The following is a 19,641-nucleotide window of genomic DNA, read 5'->3' as shown; positions in this document are numbered from 1 at the left end:
TCTAATCACAAGGTTGGTTCCCTCCGGCAACCAGCCCCCAACTTAAGGGGCCTTCCAAAAGTCATCTCATTAACGTAAGAAGAGAAACCCTTATCACTCCCATCTCTTAGGAAATCCCAAGGGTTTAGCAACTGTGAACCATGCCCTGTGGATGAAGACCTATATGAAAAAAGGCAGTGTGGTCATCTGAATAACCAAATATATATTTCTCATAAATCACAATATCCCAGCAGTCAAATATTTATGTCTTTTTCCCACTGATCTTAACATTAGGCCTTCACACTGTCCTATTTCCCTACTTCTGTCTGAATAGTCTTAGTATTTACGTTTTTCCTAGGTCAGAGATTATATAATAATCTGTATAATGGTGCTATATTTATTGTTAAATCAACAGCATTAGGAGAAACGTTTTGCACCTTAATATAATAAAGCAAAAATTTTCAAGTAATTATTTAGGTAACCCAAATTAATGTATAAAACATGTTAACTCCTGTAAAGTTCCTCTCCTTTACAATTACATTTTGCTCAGGCAAATAAATTTGTTCATCTTCCTTAACTATCAATTTAGAGTAAAACACGTTTCTTACCAAGAGTTAGCCTGACATCTTTTAATCTGTCATCATGCAAATCCAGAAGCCACACTGTCTCTTTCACTAAAACTACCTTTTAGTATGACTTTTTTTTTTTTTTTTTTTTTTTTTTTTAGTAAACTTGAACTCAGGACCCCCAAGATCAAGAGTCACAAGCTCAGGGCACCTGGATAGCATTGGGCTGCTGTCAGCATAGAACCCACTTCGGATCCTCTTTCTGCCCCCCTTTCTGCCCCTTCCCCACTCATATGCTCTCTCAATAATATTAAAAAAAATTTTTTTAATTACATAGTATAAGAAATTTGCCATATAGTTGGTAGTATAGATGGTTTTTGAATATGCCTTATAGTCTTTTCTGACTTTTTAATGAAATGCAAAATTTTCTAAGAAAATATCTATGTGAAAATATTCTCAATTGCAAATTCATTATACAGTTAAATATTTACTGAGTGTCTTTTACATAACAAGCACTCTTCCAGGTGCAAGTGATAGAGCAATGAACAAAAAGACAAGGTATCTTCAGGAGGGAGCTTTTTTGACTTTAATAAAAAGCATTTTACAGAAAACCAGTGAGAGCATTATCTGCTGTGAGCATGGCTGCTTTAACCAAAATAAAAGCAGATTCCTGTAAAAAGCATACTGAAATCCCATCACACAAGAACTTTCATTTTATCTTTCATTAGCAAGTGACAACAGGATGACAGAAAGGCACAAAGTACTACCAGATGCCATGGATGTGGCTAGTTTTGTAAAACATTGTATCTTCATGAGATAAGAAGTAACCAGGAAAATCTCTCCTACCACACAGAGGTTTGCTTTGCTCTGTAACTAGTGGCAAAGCACTTCAAAGGGCTGTGAAACAAGACAGTTACTCGTTTTTCTTATACAAAAATGTACTGAAATTGATTAGTTTTCTTGTGAAGACAGGCAGCTTCCTGTAGTATGCTATCTACAAGTTATTTTTGTAAAATTAAAATCACTTAAGGTAAACAATGGCTTTTAAGCTAAGAAAAATCATTTGATGTGTATAGAAATAAAATGAACTTGAATCTAGTCCTTTGAATGACCCTATCACAAAAAATTAACCAAGATTTTAAAAAATTAATGAAGTATATATTATGTACACTTTACCACAATTTAAAAAATAGCAAAGTGGTCTTTAAATACAATGCCACCACTAAAAAACATGCGCAAAGATTAAAAAAAAAAGTTTTTTTCCATTCTTTAAAACTTTACTTCATTTTTATCACAGTATTTTTCAACATTTCAAATTTCCGTACATATTTTGCTGTGTTTATTATTAAGGTACAACAGTTCAGCGTAATTGAATACATCATCACATACACTGTGGTACATGTTACCTTTCTATGGATACAGGTGAGCGATCAGAAGTCTAGAAACTATGGCACAGTGCACAGTACAAAACGAACTGCTGCACGTGTCGCACAGCTTTTGCAGTGTGTGCGGATCAAGATCCCAAAGACACGCAACCTTCTTTGGCTTCACAGGAAATGAAAACCACCACTTCACATAATCAGAGAGACACCAAGCAAAAAATATTAAAGAACCAAGCATAAGCGCCCCCCCTTCAGGAGGAAAAAAAAGAATCTCAATCTTAACTCGAGACAGTGCACGCGAAAAGACTGAGAAGTTAACAGAAATTCGTGAACTTCCTCACAGTCACAGCATTACTGAATGTGCGCCCGCCTCCCCAACAAAAACCCTTTGTAAAAAGCACCAACAGAGTTTTCAATCTAAGTTTCATCCTCTTCCCTCTCTGTGTTCCTTCCAATCGGCAACTAAACAAGTCCAGCCTACTTCACTTTCAAAAGCTCCATCACAACACACACAGCACAGCGTCCCTCACACCAAGTTCACAGCCGTCACTCCTAAAAGAGTTGTCTCCGTGCCCTCACCCACGACAATCCCCAGTACAGACCCCACTGCACTGAAACTGTTCTGGTCAAGGTCTTTGAAGTCTTCCATCTGGTGAACACTTGGATTTACAGCATTTGCCCTCTTTCCAATTTGACACAAGTGACTAGTTTCCCTCCTTCTGAAAGTACTCTTTTCATTTTTGTGACATTACACTGCCCAGGTTTCTGTCTCTTTTGCATTAGTTTCCTTTCACTGGTTTCTACATCTCTACTGATTCCTTAAATGTTGGTGCTCACCAGCAGTTCATCCCTGCTTAACGCCAACTCCCAAGGAACGTTGTGCCCACGCCCAAGGTTATAATTACCATCTAACAGCCTTCAGGTGTGTATCTCCAACCTGGCCCTCTCTCCTGAGCTCCAGGAACCACAGACATAACACATATACATACCTGGCCACCAGATGTCCTCATCTGGCTCTCCTACAAGGGCCTCAAACTAAACACACTCAAAACCAGAAACTTCTCCCCCTCAACACTAACTCAACTCCTCTACTGTGCCATTTATCTCTGTGCCATCCCATCTAACAAATGGCACCACTACCCTGCCTCTGACAAGTATAAAGCACCGGGATTTTTTGCCTTGACAAATTTTTGATAGCTCCAAAGTTGAGATCTACCATAACTGTATCTACTCTTACTACTTGCCCCAACCAGTTACACTAAAGATGGAAAGCCTAGCCCCATCTTTCCAAAAGGCAACGTGTCTTCACCAATCTCCAAAATGTCAGTGGCTTTCAGATGCCATTAAGAAATGACTTCAAAGCAAACAAACAAACATTTATTGCTATTGGGTAAATATAGCCTACAAATGCAAAGTTCTTAGAATCTTAATAGTTGACTATGGTTTTGAAATTTCAGGAGCATAAGCATACATGCAAATCTCCAATACACGTGTGCAAGAGTTTTTAAATTTCCAAACAGAAAGAAAACAGACATGTTAAAAAGGGATAAGATAATCCCATTAGTAACAAGTAAAATGTCCACAAAAGCTTCACATTAGAGCTGAAAAAAGATGTGATCTTGTAATTGTAAGCCCCTGCATCATTGTATCCTCTGGAAATCTTCCTCATACACAACGGAAACCTATCCTTAATCCTAACAGAAACTACCAATGCCTCAAAGCACTGGATGGGCTGATCATCTGACCAGACAGAAATGAAAACAGCACACTAATGTCAGAGCTAATGAAAGTCAAAAAGTGGAAGAGGTAGCTAAGGAATCCCTGACAGGACAGCTGAGGCATCACTAGCCACTGCCGATTGCTCTAACACAAACAGATTACCTTCCCCAGGAGCGTGGGAACTATATACACTTCCAACTTTTACAAGTTCTCAAATTCACGAAGTCATTTTATCATCTACATCATATTCTCTTACCAGGTGTGATCTTTCAAAAGGTGTGATTAGGAAATCATCCAACATAAACATCAACCTCAATAGGCACTGCTAGGGACTAGAGCTAGGAAAGCCATCTGTTCGATGGAAAGAATATTTCTACTTCCCTAGTGATTACAGCTATCAGTGACAACTGTGAAATCCCAAGAGAAGACATTTTAACTGCCTTAAAACTAATTATTCATATAAAACTGGCCAAGAAATTAAATGTTACACAGAGGGCTCTCTAACCCCCTAATATGTTTTGGCTAATTATTCCATTGGTAGTCTACATCTGCTCTGCTAAAACTTGGTTATGAATCAGAGGTAACTCACTGAAAATGCTTTTATAGCTACAAGTGACTATAGATAGTAAGTACAATTCACAAAAATTGTTATTTTTCAATGGGCATAAAATCCTCTTGAAAACATGTCCCATACAATAAAGAGATTACTGTCAAAGTTTAAAATTTACTACTAGGAGGAATGAGACTAAATTTAACAAAAAAAAAAAAAGTCAATTTTAACAACTTATTTTTTTATATCCTCAATACTCAGCAATTTATGATCAAGAAGCATGTTAAGTACTGTCTACAAAAGCAAAGTGAATCTGGGGCGCCTGGTGGCTCAGTCAGTTAAGCGTCCATCTTCAGTGCAGAGCACGTTCTCACAGTTCGTGGGTTGGAGCCCCGCATCGGGCTCCGCGCAGCCGTGGAGAGCCTGCTTCAGATTCTGTCTCTCCCTCTCTCTCCCCCTCCCTCACTGGTGTTCTCTTTCTCTCTCTCTCAAAAATAAGTAAACATTTGGAAAAAAAAAAAGTAAAGTGAATCTATTATGATGATTTAAATACATAAATACAGACATTTGCAATTCTATATTCTAAGACATTCAGAAATACTGGTCATAATTCCACATACACAGTGGTGGGGTTTTTTTGGCCATGGATCCTCATTTGTTCCAACTATCACTTTTCCACCCTTCCTTTTTTTTAAAAAAGACATTTTCTAGAATTCTTTTGAGAAATATATCTCCTAGATATTTTGATAGAAAAAAACCACAGCTCCTCAATATTCCTTGTAGCTCAGCTCTAGATGTGGTATTTCGTATCTTGGAGTAAAACTACTTTTAATAACTTAGAGTTAACTATTTGAACCTGTTCAATAACATGTTAAAACCATATGCTTTTGAAATAAAAATGAATAAATGCGCTGTACCTAAAACTATTGATATGCATGAGCTAATCATACCAAATAGAAAATATTTAGGTCCAAACAGCCCAACACTTAATAGTTTTAGACAGCAGACACAGGTTAAGTATCATTCACAAGAGCTATTATACACAGTAGTTGCTGAGAGTAAAAATATCCGATGACAGAAACTAGGTCCACAGAACATCGTAGTATTACAATTTACCTTTACATATATCCAAATAATACATATAGAGAAAGAATCATCAAAGAGGTCAAGCAAAATATTCCAAATTCCTTCAGCCACAGGAAAGAGCAGTAGCAGAAATGACTCCAAAGATTACCAGAACAGAAACACTTTCTCAGTCTGTACTATCCTAACTCACCCCCCTCAAAACACATTTACCCTTAGGGATTCACAAATAACAAACACAGAATTCATTTCAACTGTGGCTACAATTTGTGAGCAGCCTTTCATTGCTCCATAAAGGCTCATCATTGTAGATGCTCATCAGTTTTTAAGCCACATCCACAGCTGCTGTCTTAGAAAAACAACATTTGCAGCAAAAACTTTAAAATTACATTTATAAAACAGTTTGACATAAAACAAAATCAAAAGTACTCCAGTGTAATACAAAAAAAACCAACGTATCTAGAGCACCAAAAACACGTGACTCAAGTCATTCTTAATAGTACTACCTTTCGTTTACACAGTATAAGAATTATTTTCTAAGTTCTCTGACACGTATAATATCCTGTTTAACTTACAGCCTAAATCACAGGTATTATTCACACACACAAACAAAAGGGGAAGCAGAGCATCAAATTAGTTAGTAGTAGTGAAAAGAATGTGTTTCATGACCTTCAGCCTGTGTTCTTTCCACAACCTTTCTTCCAAAATCATACGCTGAAATGCAGAGACCAAAATCCCACATAAACCAAATTCCTGTTGAACTTCATCCTCCTGCCTCAGATCTTCACTCTGGCTGGAGTTAGGGAAGGGGCTCTTCTATTCAGTGAGCCACCCAATCCTGTAGATGGAGGACTAAAGGTTATTAATCTCAAATTTGAGGAGGAGGGTGTGGAGAGGAAGAGTGCCCAGTAGCATCATCACATACTAGATTCCACAATCCTTAGCGACAGGAGTCTGAATTTCAACTCTTCCACCAACCAGCAGGTAAACCTGGGTTAAATCTGTATCAAACACGACTGCTACTTTCCACACCAGACAATGGCAAGAGCTAAATTTAACAACAGATCTCAAGGCTACTGAGCATCACATTCAGATAACAGATTACATTTAAAACACATTAGATGAATCTGTATTAATACCAGGAAGCCCCTTAGGGATGCTTGGGTGGTTCAGTTGGTTAAGCATCCAACTCTTGATTTGGGCTCAGGTCATGATCTCACAGGAGTGAGATCAAGCCCCGCATCAGGTTCTGCACTGGGAGTAGAACCTGCTTGAATTCTCCCTCTCTCTTTCTCTCCCCCTACCCTGCTTGCGTGTTCTCTCCCTCAAAATACATATATATTTTTTTAAAAACCTTGATAACATACGGTAGTAGAAGTAGGGTTTTAAATCAGTGAGAAGAAAACAGAGCATTCAAAAAGTGATGTTGCTAGAACACTTCATCGTTTCGTTCATTCAACAAATACTTACTGAGTACCTTCTATGTACCAAGCACTCTATTTTAGTAGGGCAGAGAAACACAAAATCAAAAGGCAAATAATAAATAATTAGAAATTGATATATGTGAGTGAGAAAAATAAAACAGGAAGGAGTACAGAGTGTGGGATAAAAAGCAGGATAAATGTGGTAAAATGAGAACGTACTAGAGACCAAGAAAAAGGTGACAGCAAGGTGGAAAACCAAGAGTGTGGTATCCTACAAGCCAAATGAAAAAAAAAATGTTTGAGCAAGAAAGGAGTGATCAAAGATATCAAATGTTCATCAACTCAGATAACATCTGAAAAAACTGACCACTACAATAACCTGCAGGGTAACTGGTAACTGGAGAGGAGCAGGTTTGCTGGAGTGGTGGAGATAAAAGCCTGGCTGAAGTCGCTTTAGGGAGAATGAAGAGTAACTGGAGATAGAAGAACTCTCCACAGGAAGTTTGCTGCAAAGGGCAAAAGAGAAATCGAGGACTAAAGCAGAGTCCAGAGAAATAACAGCATGTTTGTATACTGTCAAGCATGCTTCAGCAGAAAGGTAAAAACAGACCAGAGACAGGGGAGGCTAGCTGGCTGTCCAATGTTCTAGAGTAGCTGAGAAGAGATGGGATCTTGCGCACAAACAGAGGGCCTGCCCTTCCTTAAAGAGTTCTCACGGTGTTTTACAAACTCCAACTGGCACCAGAACCACCTGGAGGGAAACAGACTGCTGGACTCCTCACCTCCAGAGCTTCAGACATAGGAGGTCTGGGGTAGAGTGTGAAAGAATGTGCATTTCTTACAAATTCCCAGATTATCCCATTGCTGCTGGTCCAAAGACCTCATTTTAAGAGCCACAACCCTTTAAAACAGAAGACAGAAAAAAATGAGTACATGAAAACAAGGCTGTACATTTGGTTATACATTTGGAAAAAATAAGGTCAGCCTCTACATCACATAACACAGCAAAAAAACCAACCAACCAAACAACCAAACAAAAACGTCCCAGAAAGGTTAAAGGGATAAATCATTTCTTAAATTGTAAAAGGACATTTATAAGAAAAACATAAGAATGCCTTCATAATCTTAGGGGTGAGGAAGACAAGCAAAACACAAAGCAAAAGGACAAACTACAAACTGGATTACGTAAAAACTTTTAAACCATTTAAGACAATAAGTAAAATTGAATGACAAATGGAAATCTTTGACAAAATACTTTCTATAAAGTTGACAGAAAGCATCATCTAAAAAATAAAAACTTGTTACACAAAATAAGAAAAAGACACATTCCATAAGAATACAGTTATAGTCAAATCTAACTTTGACTAAATCTAGATTTAGTCAAATCTAATTTCTAGAACACAGATTTATTTTTAAAGTAATCTCTAACAGAGAGTAATCTAATACTTTATTTGAAGTAATAATCTAATATAATCCCCTTTTCCTTAAAGCCTTTGTTAGACTTCTCTCTGGGATTGCTTGCTTGCAGCTTCCAAGGGGCTTGAAGCTTTCAGGTGATTACCATTTAGGTAGAGAAACAAAAGCTCTACCAATACAGAGGGTACAGTAAATGGCAGAGGCAGAAGTAAAGCTGTGTGAACTTGAATTAAATTACTAAATTCCTGACCCTCAGACTTATCTATAAAATGGAGATACCATCTCCCTCACAACGTAGTTGAGGACTCAGCAGATACTCAACAAAATGTCAACTCCCTAAAACTTCTTAATGTTTGCTAAACTATTGACACGTAATAAACAGAATGTCAGCATTTCCACTTTAAAAGAAAAAGTTGCGGAGCGCCTGGGTGGCTCAGTAGGCTAAGCGTCCGACTTCGGCTCAGGTCATGATCTCGCGGTCCATGAGTTCGAGCCCCGCGTCAGGCTTTGTGCTGACCGCTCAGAGCCTGGAGCCTGCTTCAGATTCTGTGTCTCCCTCTCTCTCTGCCCCTCCCCCGTTCATGCTCTGTCTCTCTCTGTCTCAAAAATAAATAAACGTTAAAAAAAAAATTTTTTTTTTTAAATAAAAGAAAAAGTTGAAAACTATACTCCCAGTTGTTCACAGTAGTTAATTTCCTGGTGGAAGACTACCATGGCTGACTTTCCATGACATATTTAAATAACTTTTGAATTTCTTATATGAGTGATTTTTCCAACACAAAAAATAATCAAGGTAACTGTTTACAGATGACACTAATTAACCCTTAAGCAAAACGTCCACATCAATACAGTCACTTCCTTGAAATAACTAGAAAAACAAGCTAAAATGAGATGAAAAAATAAATCAACTGCACATCTAAGCCTCCATGTTAATTTAAATCCTAATGTAATTTAAGATATTTAATTGACCAACTGACAACTTTCAGGAATTGCACCCTGGAAACTAGGCTTATGTCAGTGATATGTATCGTCTAGGTAAAATCCTATATGGAAAAGTATTTCCCCTATATTGGGGGGGGGGGGGTAGGCCAGGATGAAAAATGGCTTGTTTATCAATAATTAGGAAAGAATCTTTGAAAGCTACAGCTACCAAGTTTGTTTTTTAAACATTATAATAGTGAACTGGCAACTCCCACTAATTCAGTGTGATCCATTTAATCAAATAATGGCACTCATTATAAGCTGTAAGTAAATTACTAAAACTATCACTACTACCTCTGGAATGCTGAAATGGATTTAATTCACTTCCTTGACATCTGAATAAGCACAGATGACAGATACAACACACTTAATGAATTCCACAGTCAAGAGAATGATACTGCCTTGAAATACACACTAGAAAACTCACTGTATGAAAATCATTAGGCTCACAAATGAGCCTATCTTTCACTATAAAATTTCAAATTGTGGCCTCCTTCCCTATATGACCATCTTCTTTTTCTCAATCTCTTCTTCTGTCCTTCCATTTTCTCTAACAGCGGCTTTGGAAACAACCAGCTGCAATTTAGTGCAAGTGGCAGAACTAAGATGCTAGAGAGGCGAGAGGCGAGAGGCGAGAGGCGAGAGGCGAGAGGCGAGAGGCAAGAGGCAAGAGGCAGAGGCTGGGCTGAGCCAGGGGTAACTGAACCAAGACAGTTCTTGAGGAAGGATGGCTAAAGCACGCTGGGTGAGAAGTGTGCATTGAGAAGAAATGTGTTCTAAAAGAGGCCACCCTGGTCAGTCAGAAATACAAGATAAAGAACACAAGCAGCATCAAGAAGGAAGACAGCAGAGGAGGTAAGAACGGCAGGCTCAGAGCTGACCGTTTATTTTGTTTTGTTTATTTTTGAGAGAGTGCAAGCAGGGGAGGAGCAGAGAGAGGAGGACAGCAGATCTGAAGCAGACTCTGTCTGAGCTGACATCACAGTGTCCCATGTGGGGTTCAAACTCACGAACTGCGGGATCATGATCTAAGTCAGAGTCAGAGCCACCCAGGTGCCCCAGAGCTGACCGTTTATTAAGCAACACTGGCAGTATCACTCCAACCAGGCTCGGAGATGAGAGATTTGTATTCTTGGTCGAAGACCGCACTCACAGAAAGAAAAAGAAAGCAAAGTGCATGTGACATTAAAAGGTAGCTGAATGAGGATGCCTGGGTGGCTCAGTCAGTTGCGTATCCAACTTGGGCTCAGGTCACGATCTCACAGCTCATGGGTTTGAGCCCCGTGTCAGGCTCCGTGCTGACAGCTCCGAGCCTGGAGCCTGCTTGGGATTCTGTGTCTTGGTCCCTCTCTGCCCCTCCCCCACCTGCACGCTCGCTCGCTCGCGCTCTCTCTCTCTAAAATAAACATTAAATTTTTTTTAAAAGTTAAATTAAAATATTTTTTTTAAAAACGGAGCTGAGTGGTATAAATTGAAGAGAGTAAAAGACCAGCACAAGTCTCTCCCCAAAAAGCATGCTAGAACTAGTCTCAGCTCATTCATTGAATGTGTCTCAGCCATTAGCCAACTGGAAATTATTCAGTCCATCTGTGCCTACGTTTAAATGAGTGGTGACTTTAGAACATATGATTAGAAGATCTTTTCCAGCTCTGAAGTTTCCTGAATGGCATGGATTTAATAATCTGTAACATTTGTCACACAAGATATAATTACATTCTAGGGTATGTTACAGGGAGAATATAATATACCAAAATATAAATAAGAATACAGAATCACAGTCTAGTATCCTTACAAACCACACTTCATCATCTTTCATTAAGTCCAATAAGAAGCAAATTCCCAAAGTCTCCTCCTTAAACCTTAGAAACTATAGCCTAAACTCTAACCATCAGGCTTCACTGTCAATACATTTGGAGATGGAGAGTTTGGTCACTTGTGGCATTTCACTGAGCCTCTCCTTTCAGCTTTTTTCTAGAGGACATGTTGAAATGGCATTATGCTTTTTCTATTTTTCAACACGATGGGTTTTCAGTTTGCTAATGTTTCGTATTCTACTTCAAAAAGTATGGTCCAGAAATGGCAGAAAGCTGAACATAATCCAGGAGGTCAAGTTTCTCCACGGGTTTTTCATAGACCAACTATGCTGAATGTCAGCCTTATCACTTAGACTAAGTGCCACCTAGTGGCAAGCGTTATATATAATTAAATCCATTCAAGTCCTATTCATCCAGCACGTAACATTCTAGCTGATAACAGCTGTACCATAATTATACAAGATAAGTAAAATATTGATCCTGTCTTTATGGAGCTCGCTGACAAATCAGAGAGAGAGGGAGGGATACTCGACACAGATCTATTCATGTAACACAGAAAGATGTTAAATGTTACCAAAGTATACAAAATTGTTACAGAAATACGCAAAAGTAAGTATTCAGCAGTTGTTTAAAAGCTAAAAGAAACAAAACACTACCAGGCAGATTCTCCTGTACCTGCTCACATCACTCAGACTTTCCTACTTCTAGTTGCTTTACCCAAGTTTCAATCATTCCATTTTTTCCTCCCCACTCTCCTTTCCACCCTTGCCCACTCTCCATCCTATCCTTTAAATTCTCCAGAGAGGGGGAAGAGAAGGACGTATTTATTGAGTCCACCTACTACTCCCAGAACTGAGCTAGGCATTTTATATCCCATATCTCATTTAATCTTCACAACAATACCATGAAGTATTATCTTCTCCGATTTTTCAGACAACGGCAAGACAGATTAAGTGAATGCTCATAGCCATAGATCTACAGTGCACGGATTCCAAAGCTTCCTATGCCATCCTGTCTCAAAAAGAGCTGCTTTGTTCTTCCCATTGATAAGCCTACTACCATCAAGATCAGACCCTGATTATATTTCTCTTTTGGTCTCCATCCATCCCACTCTATTCTATAGATTACACCCAGCCACACCTCTTCAAAAATGTTCAAGCCTTCCTGCCCCCATCCCTGATTGATATCCAAATCCTTAGCACTCAAGGTCCTCCAAGAAGACCCAAACACTCTTCCAGTTTGATTTCCTAACACCCCCCTATCAACTCTCACCTTTTCTATGAACTCTCCTCCATTTAAGATAATCATTCACACCTCTGTGTTCCCACCATTATACATGTTACAGTACTTATAATTTCCATTATAACTCTGTTTGCTTTCCACTAAATCATAAGCTTCACCAGACAACTTCTTTTTTAGACCAATACATGGCAGTCATACCTATTACGTGCTCAACAACTGTTTAAAACATTATTTCTGCAGTTACACTGAAGAACCACCAAAGCATGGTTACACTCATTTCCCTGAATCACCCTCCCCACCCCTTCACGACGGGGAACCTCAATGTTTCCACTTCCTCCAGTTGGTATATGGATCAGGAGCTTTGTACAGAACTATATAATTTTTTGAGTGAAAGATTTTCTCAGACTCAAATCAAAAGTTAAATGAATTGAAAAAGTATGCGGAAACTGTGGAGATAATAAAAAGTGCAGTGGTTGCCAGGAGGTAGGGTTGGGGAGGGGATGAGTAGGCAGAACACAGAGGATTTTTAGGGCAATGAAACTACTGTAGGATTCCACACCGGTAGATACATTTACATTTGTTCAAACCCAAAGAAGTTTAAGGTAAACTACAGACATAGATAATAACGTGTTGATGTTAAGTTTTTTTTTAATGTTTATTTTTTGAGAAAGAAACAGAGACAGAGAGTGAGCGGAGGAGGGGCAGAGAGAGAGAGAGGGAGACAGACTCTGAAGCAGGCTCCATGCTCCAAGCTGTCAGCACAGAGCCCAACACGGGGCTTGAACTCCCGAAACATGAGACCATGAACTGAGCCAAAGTCGGACGCTCAACCAATGGAGCCACCCAGGTGCCCCGTAAGTTTATCAATTACAACAAATCTACCACTATGCTGGGGGGGTGTTGATAATGAAGGAGGCTATTTATGTACAGGGGCAGGGAGAACATGGGTTATCTCTGTACCTTCCCCTCAATATTGCTGTGAACCTAAAACTGCTCTAAAAAATAAGGTCCATAAAAAAAATAAAATAAAAACAAGGTATGCTAGCAAAATAAGATAAGATCTTAGTGGGTCTGCAGTTTTCCAATGAGGGAACAAATACCCTTCCTTCAATTATGCAAACCAGCCTAAAGCTACTATGTTCTGTCTGGAGCAAGACTAGTTCCAAAATAAATTGTTCATAATAATAAAGAAAAAACCCCACAACACTAGCTCTATACTTTATGTTATATAACTGCAGTATTAGTTACCTTATAATCTTTGTCACACTAATAAAAAATAACAGGATTTCATAAAGTGAGCAACGTTTTTCCTGGTTATATAAACTTTTTATGAGAAATACACTCTTATTCATTTATAATTCTATCATCTGATTAATAATGCACAGAAGACACATTAGCTCTAAGGCCAAGTTAAAACTATCAAATATAGGAAAGGAAGCATGGATGAGGAGTTAAAAAGAGGCAATTTGATTTTCTAGCATATTCTAGCTCATATCCAACAGGTGCAGCATTTTCACCTCAAGGCTTTTGCAACTTAGGATACCTAAGAAACAGTGGTTTCTATACTGTTTTGTAAACTTAAAATAGTGCAGATATTTCCAAGACTGCCATGAACATAACCAATCGGACTAAAAAACTGTCGTGCTTATCATTATATACTGTCTCAGCATAACAAACCTACACAAATATTTATGCAGATCGGTAATTACTACCAATTATACAACCCAAGCCACAATGCCTCTAATGCTTGCTTTTCCTCAGAAGTATGTTCAGGAAACACATTATCTTTTTCATACCACTAGGATATCATTTCATTCCCTGAAGCAGAAAAAGGCCTAATGAGGCATAAGTGACACCACGATATTGTGCCAGGCCTAAGGGGCATCCAGAACTGTGGGCAGGGTGTATGAAAGATGGTAGCAGTTGGGCATTCAACATTCCTACATTATTACCACCACTGTCCAGGCAGAGAGGAAAGCAGTAACAAGGAGACCCCAAAAGCTGGGGGTGACGTAATGGCAACATCCATGGTCAAGCAGTAATTTACCAAATATGTCTGCTCAAAATGCCAAAATACATATTTCAAAGGCTGCGGTCCACTGCACTAAATACACTGCTGCCTTCCTAAAACATGACCCACAAACCACAGGTTACAAAATAAAAAGCCCATCTTGAACCTTGCCTATGAAAGGTTACCAGAAGAAACCAATTGTTACAACTAAAATATTTGTATACAGTGCTTTACTCTTTACAAATCACTTAAACATACATGTTTTTATTTGAACTTTACAATTTCACATATTTGACCTTACTTGATAGCCACGATACCTGTCAGATAAATACAACAAAATTATCATTCCCTTTTATATAGAGGTAGAACATGAAGCTTGGAGAAATCATAGGTAATTTGTCCACAATTCCTGAGGCTTCCTGAAGATTATCAAGTTATTATTTCATTCAGTGGCATGGATCTCCCCCCGCCCCCACACACACACCCAAAAAAGCAGTCCACAGAGTCTTAAGTTTCAACATACATCCCTATGCATCTAAGGACTTAAAACATTAAAAAATAATAGAACCTTTTGAGAAACACTCGCCAACCATGCAAAAAACAAAATGTGAAATTTAAGCTTGTCAGTTTTGCACAAACAATACAGTATAATCCAAAAGGAGATTCTAAGATTTTACTATAATGGCTATGAGACTGCCTGTAGCTGAAAATATCAATTCCTTTGGGTACCTCAGCAACTAAATTCCCTACAGAATCAATACATTCCCTGTATATATCAAATTCTGCCTACAGGAACCAGTTTGCAACAAGGTTTCAAAGTACGAGTCATTTGTTCAAAAAACCTTTTTACTGAGTCCCTATCATGTACTGGCCACTCTTTTGGGTATAAGAATTTATAAATGACCACACACACACACACACACACACACACACACACACAGTATCTGTCACCGGATAACTATAAGCCTTTGAGTGTGACAATTACAACTCAGCACGACACAAGAGAATTATACTGACTCCTTTAAGAACACATGAAAGAGGCAAGGAAGCTAGCCTGCTAGATCCTGGTAGACCATCCTCAGATTTATGTCTTGAATAATAACCCAATACCAGCACTTTTCATGCACATTAAATTGCTAAATCCATCCAGGAAACTACAGATTCTTAAATACAGCTGGAGCACTGATGATGAAGGGAAGTATCAACAGTTCAGATGGAGATAAAGTAAATGAAATAGAGGACCCTATATGCCACACTAACATTTTTTGAGTACCTGCTATGTGCCAGACATCCTACTAAATGTTTTCTTGCATTTAATCCTCAAGTCCCACTGAACGAAAAATAATTATCTTACAATTGACGGAAAAGGCAAGGAAAGATCACTTTACAATGTTACAGAGGTTTTAAGAGGCAGAGACAGAATTGGAATCCAGTTCAGATTAAATTCTAAATGTGAACTACAACTCTCTACTCCACTGCCTCTTTAATGAAGACTGCTAGGGGGAGCCATTGAAAGGTTTTTAAACTAAGAAATGAAGTGATCAGATTTGCTCTTTAGACGGTGTGGAACCTGGATGAAGGAGTTGAGTCTACAAACAAAAAGGAAGCTGCCAATGTTTATAGTAATCCAGGTGAGAAAGGAGAACAAGAATTGTGGCAGTAGGGGTGAAGGAGACAGATTCAAGAGATTTTTCAGGAGAGAAAAGTTTCAGTTGTAAGTGACTAAATGTGAAGAGTTAGTGTGAGAGAGGAATCCAGAAACCTAGCTTGGGGAACTTAGCTGGGACATGTTATCATCTACCTGGAACAGAGAAGCAACAGTTTTCGTGTGTTCAGTATCTACTGAGCATCTCCCAAATGTGAAACTCTCCTCGACCGAGGGCCAACCCTGAAATTTATGGTCCTGGTTGTTAGAAAATATTCTTTAGAGCAAATAACAAAGCTTTGAAAACTATAAGGTATACTAAAAATCAGTCACATTACTATGAACAAATTTGACCTACAGTCTAGTAAAAACATTTTGTGCTACCATTAAAAAATATATATCGCCACATGCATAAAATAAAAACTTGAAAAAATATTACCACATGCAGAAAACAAATCAATAGAGGGAAAACATCCCACAACTTTACAACACATTATTAGGAGTTTGACCGATTTTCAGTTTCTTATACAACACACACGTCACCTGTAATTTGTTATACTTAGCCGTCTCCGTCTAAGCCTATAGGGGGAAAAACGTATTGGTTTTATTTACCCAAGCTATAATGCATATTTTCATTTTTTTTCATCCCACTATCACCATTGCAACTTGCCAAGAACTTCGTTCATAACCTCCTACTTGACTTCCTGTAAAATATGACCTACTTCACATCAGCTTATTTTGGTAACAATTCTTAGACTTTACTACACCTTTTATCCAAGGATGCTCTCTGCAAATCCTACGGCACAGCAATCCTGTGCAGATGTGGCAAGTTATTACAATTCCCATTTTACTACATAGTTAGGAAATTGGCCCAGGGGAAGTAAAGTAACTTGGAAATAATCATAAAGCCAGATGCCAAGAATAACAACTTTTAGTCAATCCATGAGAAAATACTGCCCCTAGTTGAAATAACATGAAACTTAGTATTAGGAGGAAGCAAAAAATGTTTTAAAGCCACATCCTAGGTTTTTAAATTTTATTTTTAAAATGACCCAATACTAGAATTAAGATTTGTGAGAACTTTCAAACACACCATTTTTTCACTAACACCTTATCCATCCAGAGTGCCAAAGATTTAATAAATTACAGCTGGCAAGAATGGCTTCCCCCCCCCCACACCCCCACAAACCATTTTTTACCTTACCCCTTTAAAAGACATTGATAGAAGTCTGTTATTGGACAATTGGTAACTTTTTAACAAACCTAACTGCTTAAAATCTAATACCTAGAAGCGTATGTTAAAATAGATCTGGAAAGTGAGCACCTTATATTTTTTTCCCTGAAAACACACTCTGCAGACCAACTTACAATATGAATGGACAATAAATTTAAAGCTTTTATAGTGAATAATCAGAATGAAAGTTTCCCAACCACAACCCATCCCGTATGTTTCTAAATATGCTGTTTTTGATATAATTTACTAAAAGCAACATTTTATTTGATCACAAAATAAAACTCTTATTCAATTCAGAAACAAAAAACAATTTGTGAAAGTAGGTTTTTTTTTGTTTTTTTTTTTAATTTTTTTTAACTATTTATTCCTGAGACAGAGAACGAGCAGGGGAGGGTCAGAGAGAGGGAGACACAGAATCTGAAACAGGCTCCAGGCTCTGAGCTGTCAGCCCAGAGCCCGACGCGGGGCTCGAACTCACGGACTGCGAGTCATGACCTGAGCCGAAGTCAGACACTCAACCGACTGAGCCACCCAGGCGCCCCGTGAAAGTAGTTTTTATGATGTTTGTGTGATCATTCTTACACGTACAAGTCAGAACAAAATACCTCCCATTATTACACCATATTTATACTTTGCTTACTGTCAGAAAAAGCGCCCTCAAGATTTTACCTGCAACAGAATGGTTATGCACAAAGAACAAGTATGGGAGAGAAATGATTACTGGTAAAATCCACTCATGGAACCCAGACTGAAAACAAAGTTTCACAAAACCCTCACGTATCAATTATGAAACGTCATTTTCCATTAATTAAAACTCAAACTACTAATTCTAATCACAGCCTTAAAAAAAAAAAAAAAAAAAAAAGATTTCTACTGCACCAACATTCCCCACACTAAATCTTGTACATCCTCTACTAAGCATCACTTTACGTGGAATTTTAGTTTATAAAGGAAATGACACTCCAAATGATTTTGTGGGTAACACAACTTCTAAAAATAGTGATCAACTAGTAGGGGGAAAAAACTTGTGAACAGTATATTCAGTCTAGTAATCCTGGTAAATCAAAAACTTCTTATCCCCAGCACCAGAATATTCAGGCTATTTAAATACACCACACCAACTCTCCCCCACCCCCACACACAACGCCCAGTTTTTACATTACCATAACAATAAGCACTCTGAACAATTTAAAGCTCCTTTAACATTAGAAGTGACTTTACCTAAGACTATTACTTAAATGTCTTTTGATTGCATTTGATTAATGCGTTCCACGAAGATTCTAGAAGCAGTATTCATCAACCAGAAACTGCACTCTTAATTAAGCGTGTTCCTCATTTCAACTCCAAAGATGGGACAGAACGGTTGTCACAAATCTACAGAGCAAAAACATACAACTATAAACTATCTAAAGATTAATAAAAAGTAAAATATTTATATCAAATTCCCAAGCAGGATGCCTCCCTTTTTCCTTAGGCAGGAGTTACTGCTAAAATAAACTCTAGAACTAGAGTCTAGAAAATGCTGACATTTTCAATCCGAATACTCACAAGTCCTTTAACATCAAAATTCACTCCACTACTGTTCACGTACAAAATGAATATTCCGTGTGGATATCTGAAACTAGTCTCACACACCAGCAGGAAAAGGATACCTCGCACCTCTTCTAACCGTCCTACAATACCCTCAGGTAACCCAGAGGCAAAGCTACGACAGCTGCCCTTGGCCTAGGCCGTCAGAAACAGCCTAAGAGCGGGCGGTGGAGGGGGCGGGGGGAGCAATAACCAAGAGACCAGATCTTTTTCCAGGGCTACTGTTTCCAAGCAAAACAACCAGGGCCCAAAGAGACCGCGAAGAGAACTGGAGACACTGTAATCCCGAGAGAAAGGGGGGGGGGGGGGGGGTGTGCACGTAATCCCAAGAGAAAAGGGTGCTGAGCGCCGAGGAGGAAACTAAGTATCCCCATGCATCTTTAAGACCCACAGAAACAACAACAAACCGTAGGGTCTGTCTGCTCGCAGGAGCACCAGATGGAGTCCCCGAGGCTGAGACAGTTCAGCCGACATACTCCGTGGGTAGTGGATAAATCAACCGATGATGAGAGGGAAAGGGGGATGCCAAGCGAATAAGCCACTGGATGGGGGAGACAAAGACTCTGGGGGTGATCAAGTGCCAAACGGAAAGGTGAGAGGAAAACAAGTGAGAAAACGGAAGAAAAATTAAAAGGCAGAAATCTGGTGCCTGGGCTATGGCAGGTCACGGAGCTACCGAGTAGAGAAGGGCACAACAAAGGGGCACGGGAGGAAGGACAGCTGAGATGAGGAGATGGAAAAGGGATACGGGGCGCGACGGGTCGGACAAAGCGCCCAAGGCGGTGAAACAAAGGGCCGGGGGTAGAGAGTCGCGGGGGGCAGCGGGGAAAGACAAAGCGCCCGGGGCCGGGGGCACCGGCCGGGCGAGGAGGCGGCGACCGCCCGAAGGAACAAAGCTGCGCGGGGCCGGGAAGCAGGGCCCGCGGGCGGCGGCGCGAGAGGCGCGCGACGGGCACGGCGGGCACGGCGCCCGCGGGCCCCGCGCGCCCGGCTCCACTCACGCCC

At 39.3% G+C, this 19,641-nt stretch overlaps 1 protein-coding gene across 10 annotated transcripts in view; it reads right to left on the bottom strand.

The window, feature by feature from the left end:
• Positions 1 to 19,641, bottom strand: part of RBPJ (recombination signal binding protein for immunoglobulin kappa J region) — a 219,596-nt gene that overhangs the window by 82,208 nt on the left and 117,747 nt on the right. Inside the window, exon 1 of one of the 10 annotated variants that reach the window (XM_049631876.1) lies at positions 19,044 to 19,551. The exons of 8 other annotated variants lie outside the window; for them this stretch is intronic. In XM_049631876.1, coding sequence (XP_049487833.1) covers positions 19,044 to 19,110 — 67 coding nt within the window. In that variant the 5' untranslated portion in view covers positions 19,111 to 19,551. Of the gene's footprint in view, positions 1 to 19,043; positions 19,552 to 19,641 lie in introns of those variants that run through there. One more of the 10 variants, XM_049631883.1, reaches the window with a different exon arrangement.

The sequence above is a fragment of the Panthera uncia genome, chromosome B1 (genome assembly GCF_023721935.1).
Source record: "Panthera uncia isolate 11264 chromosome B1, Puncia_PCG_1.0, whole genome shotgun sequence".
Classification (NCBI taxonomy): domain Eukaryota; kingdom Metazoa; phylum Chordata; class Mammalia; order Carnivora; family Felidae; genus Panthera; species Panthera uncia.
The sequence above is the reverse complement of the archived record's forward strand: the minus strand, read 5'-3'. Positions and strand labels throughout refer to the sequence as shown.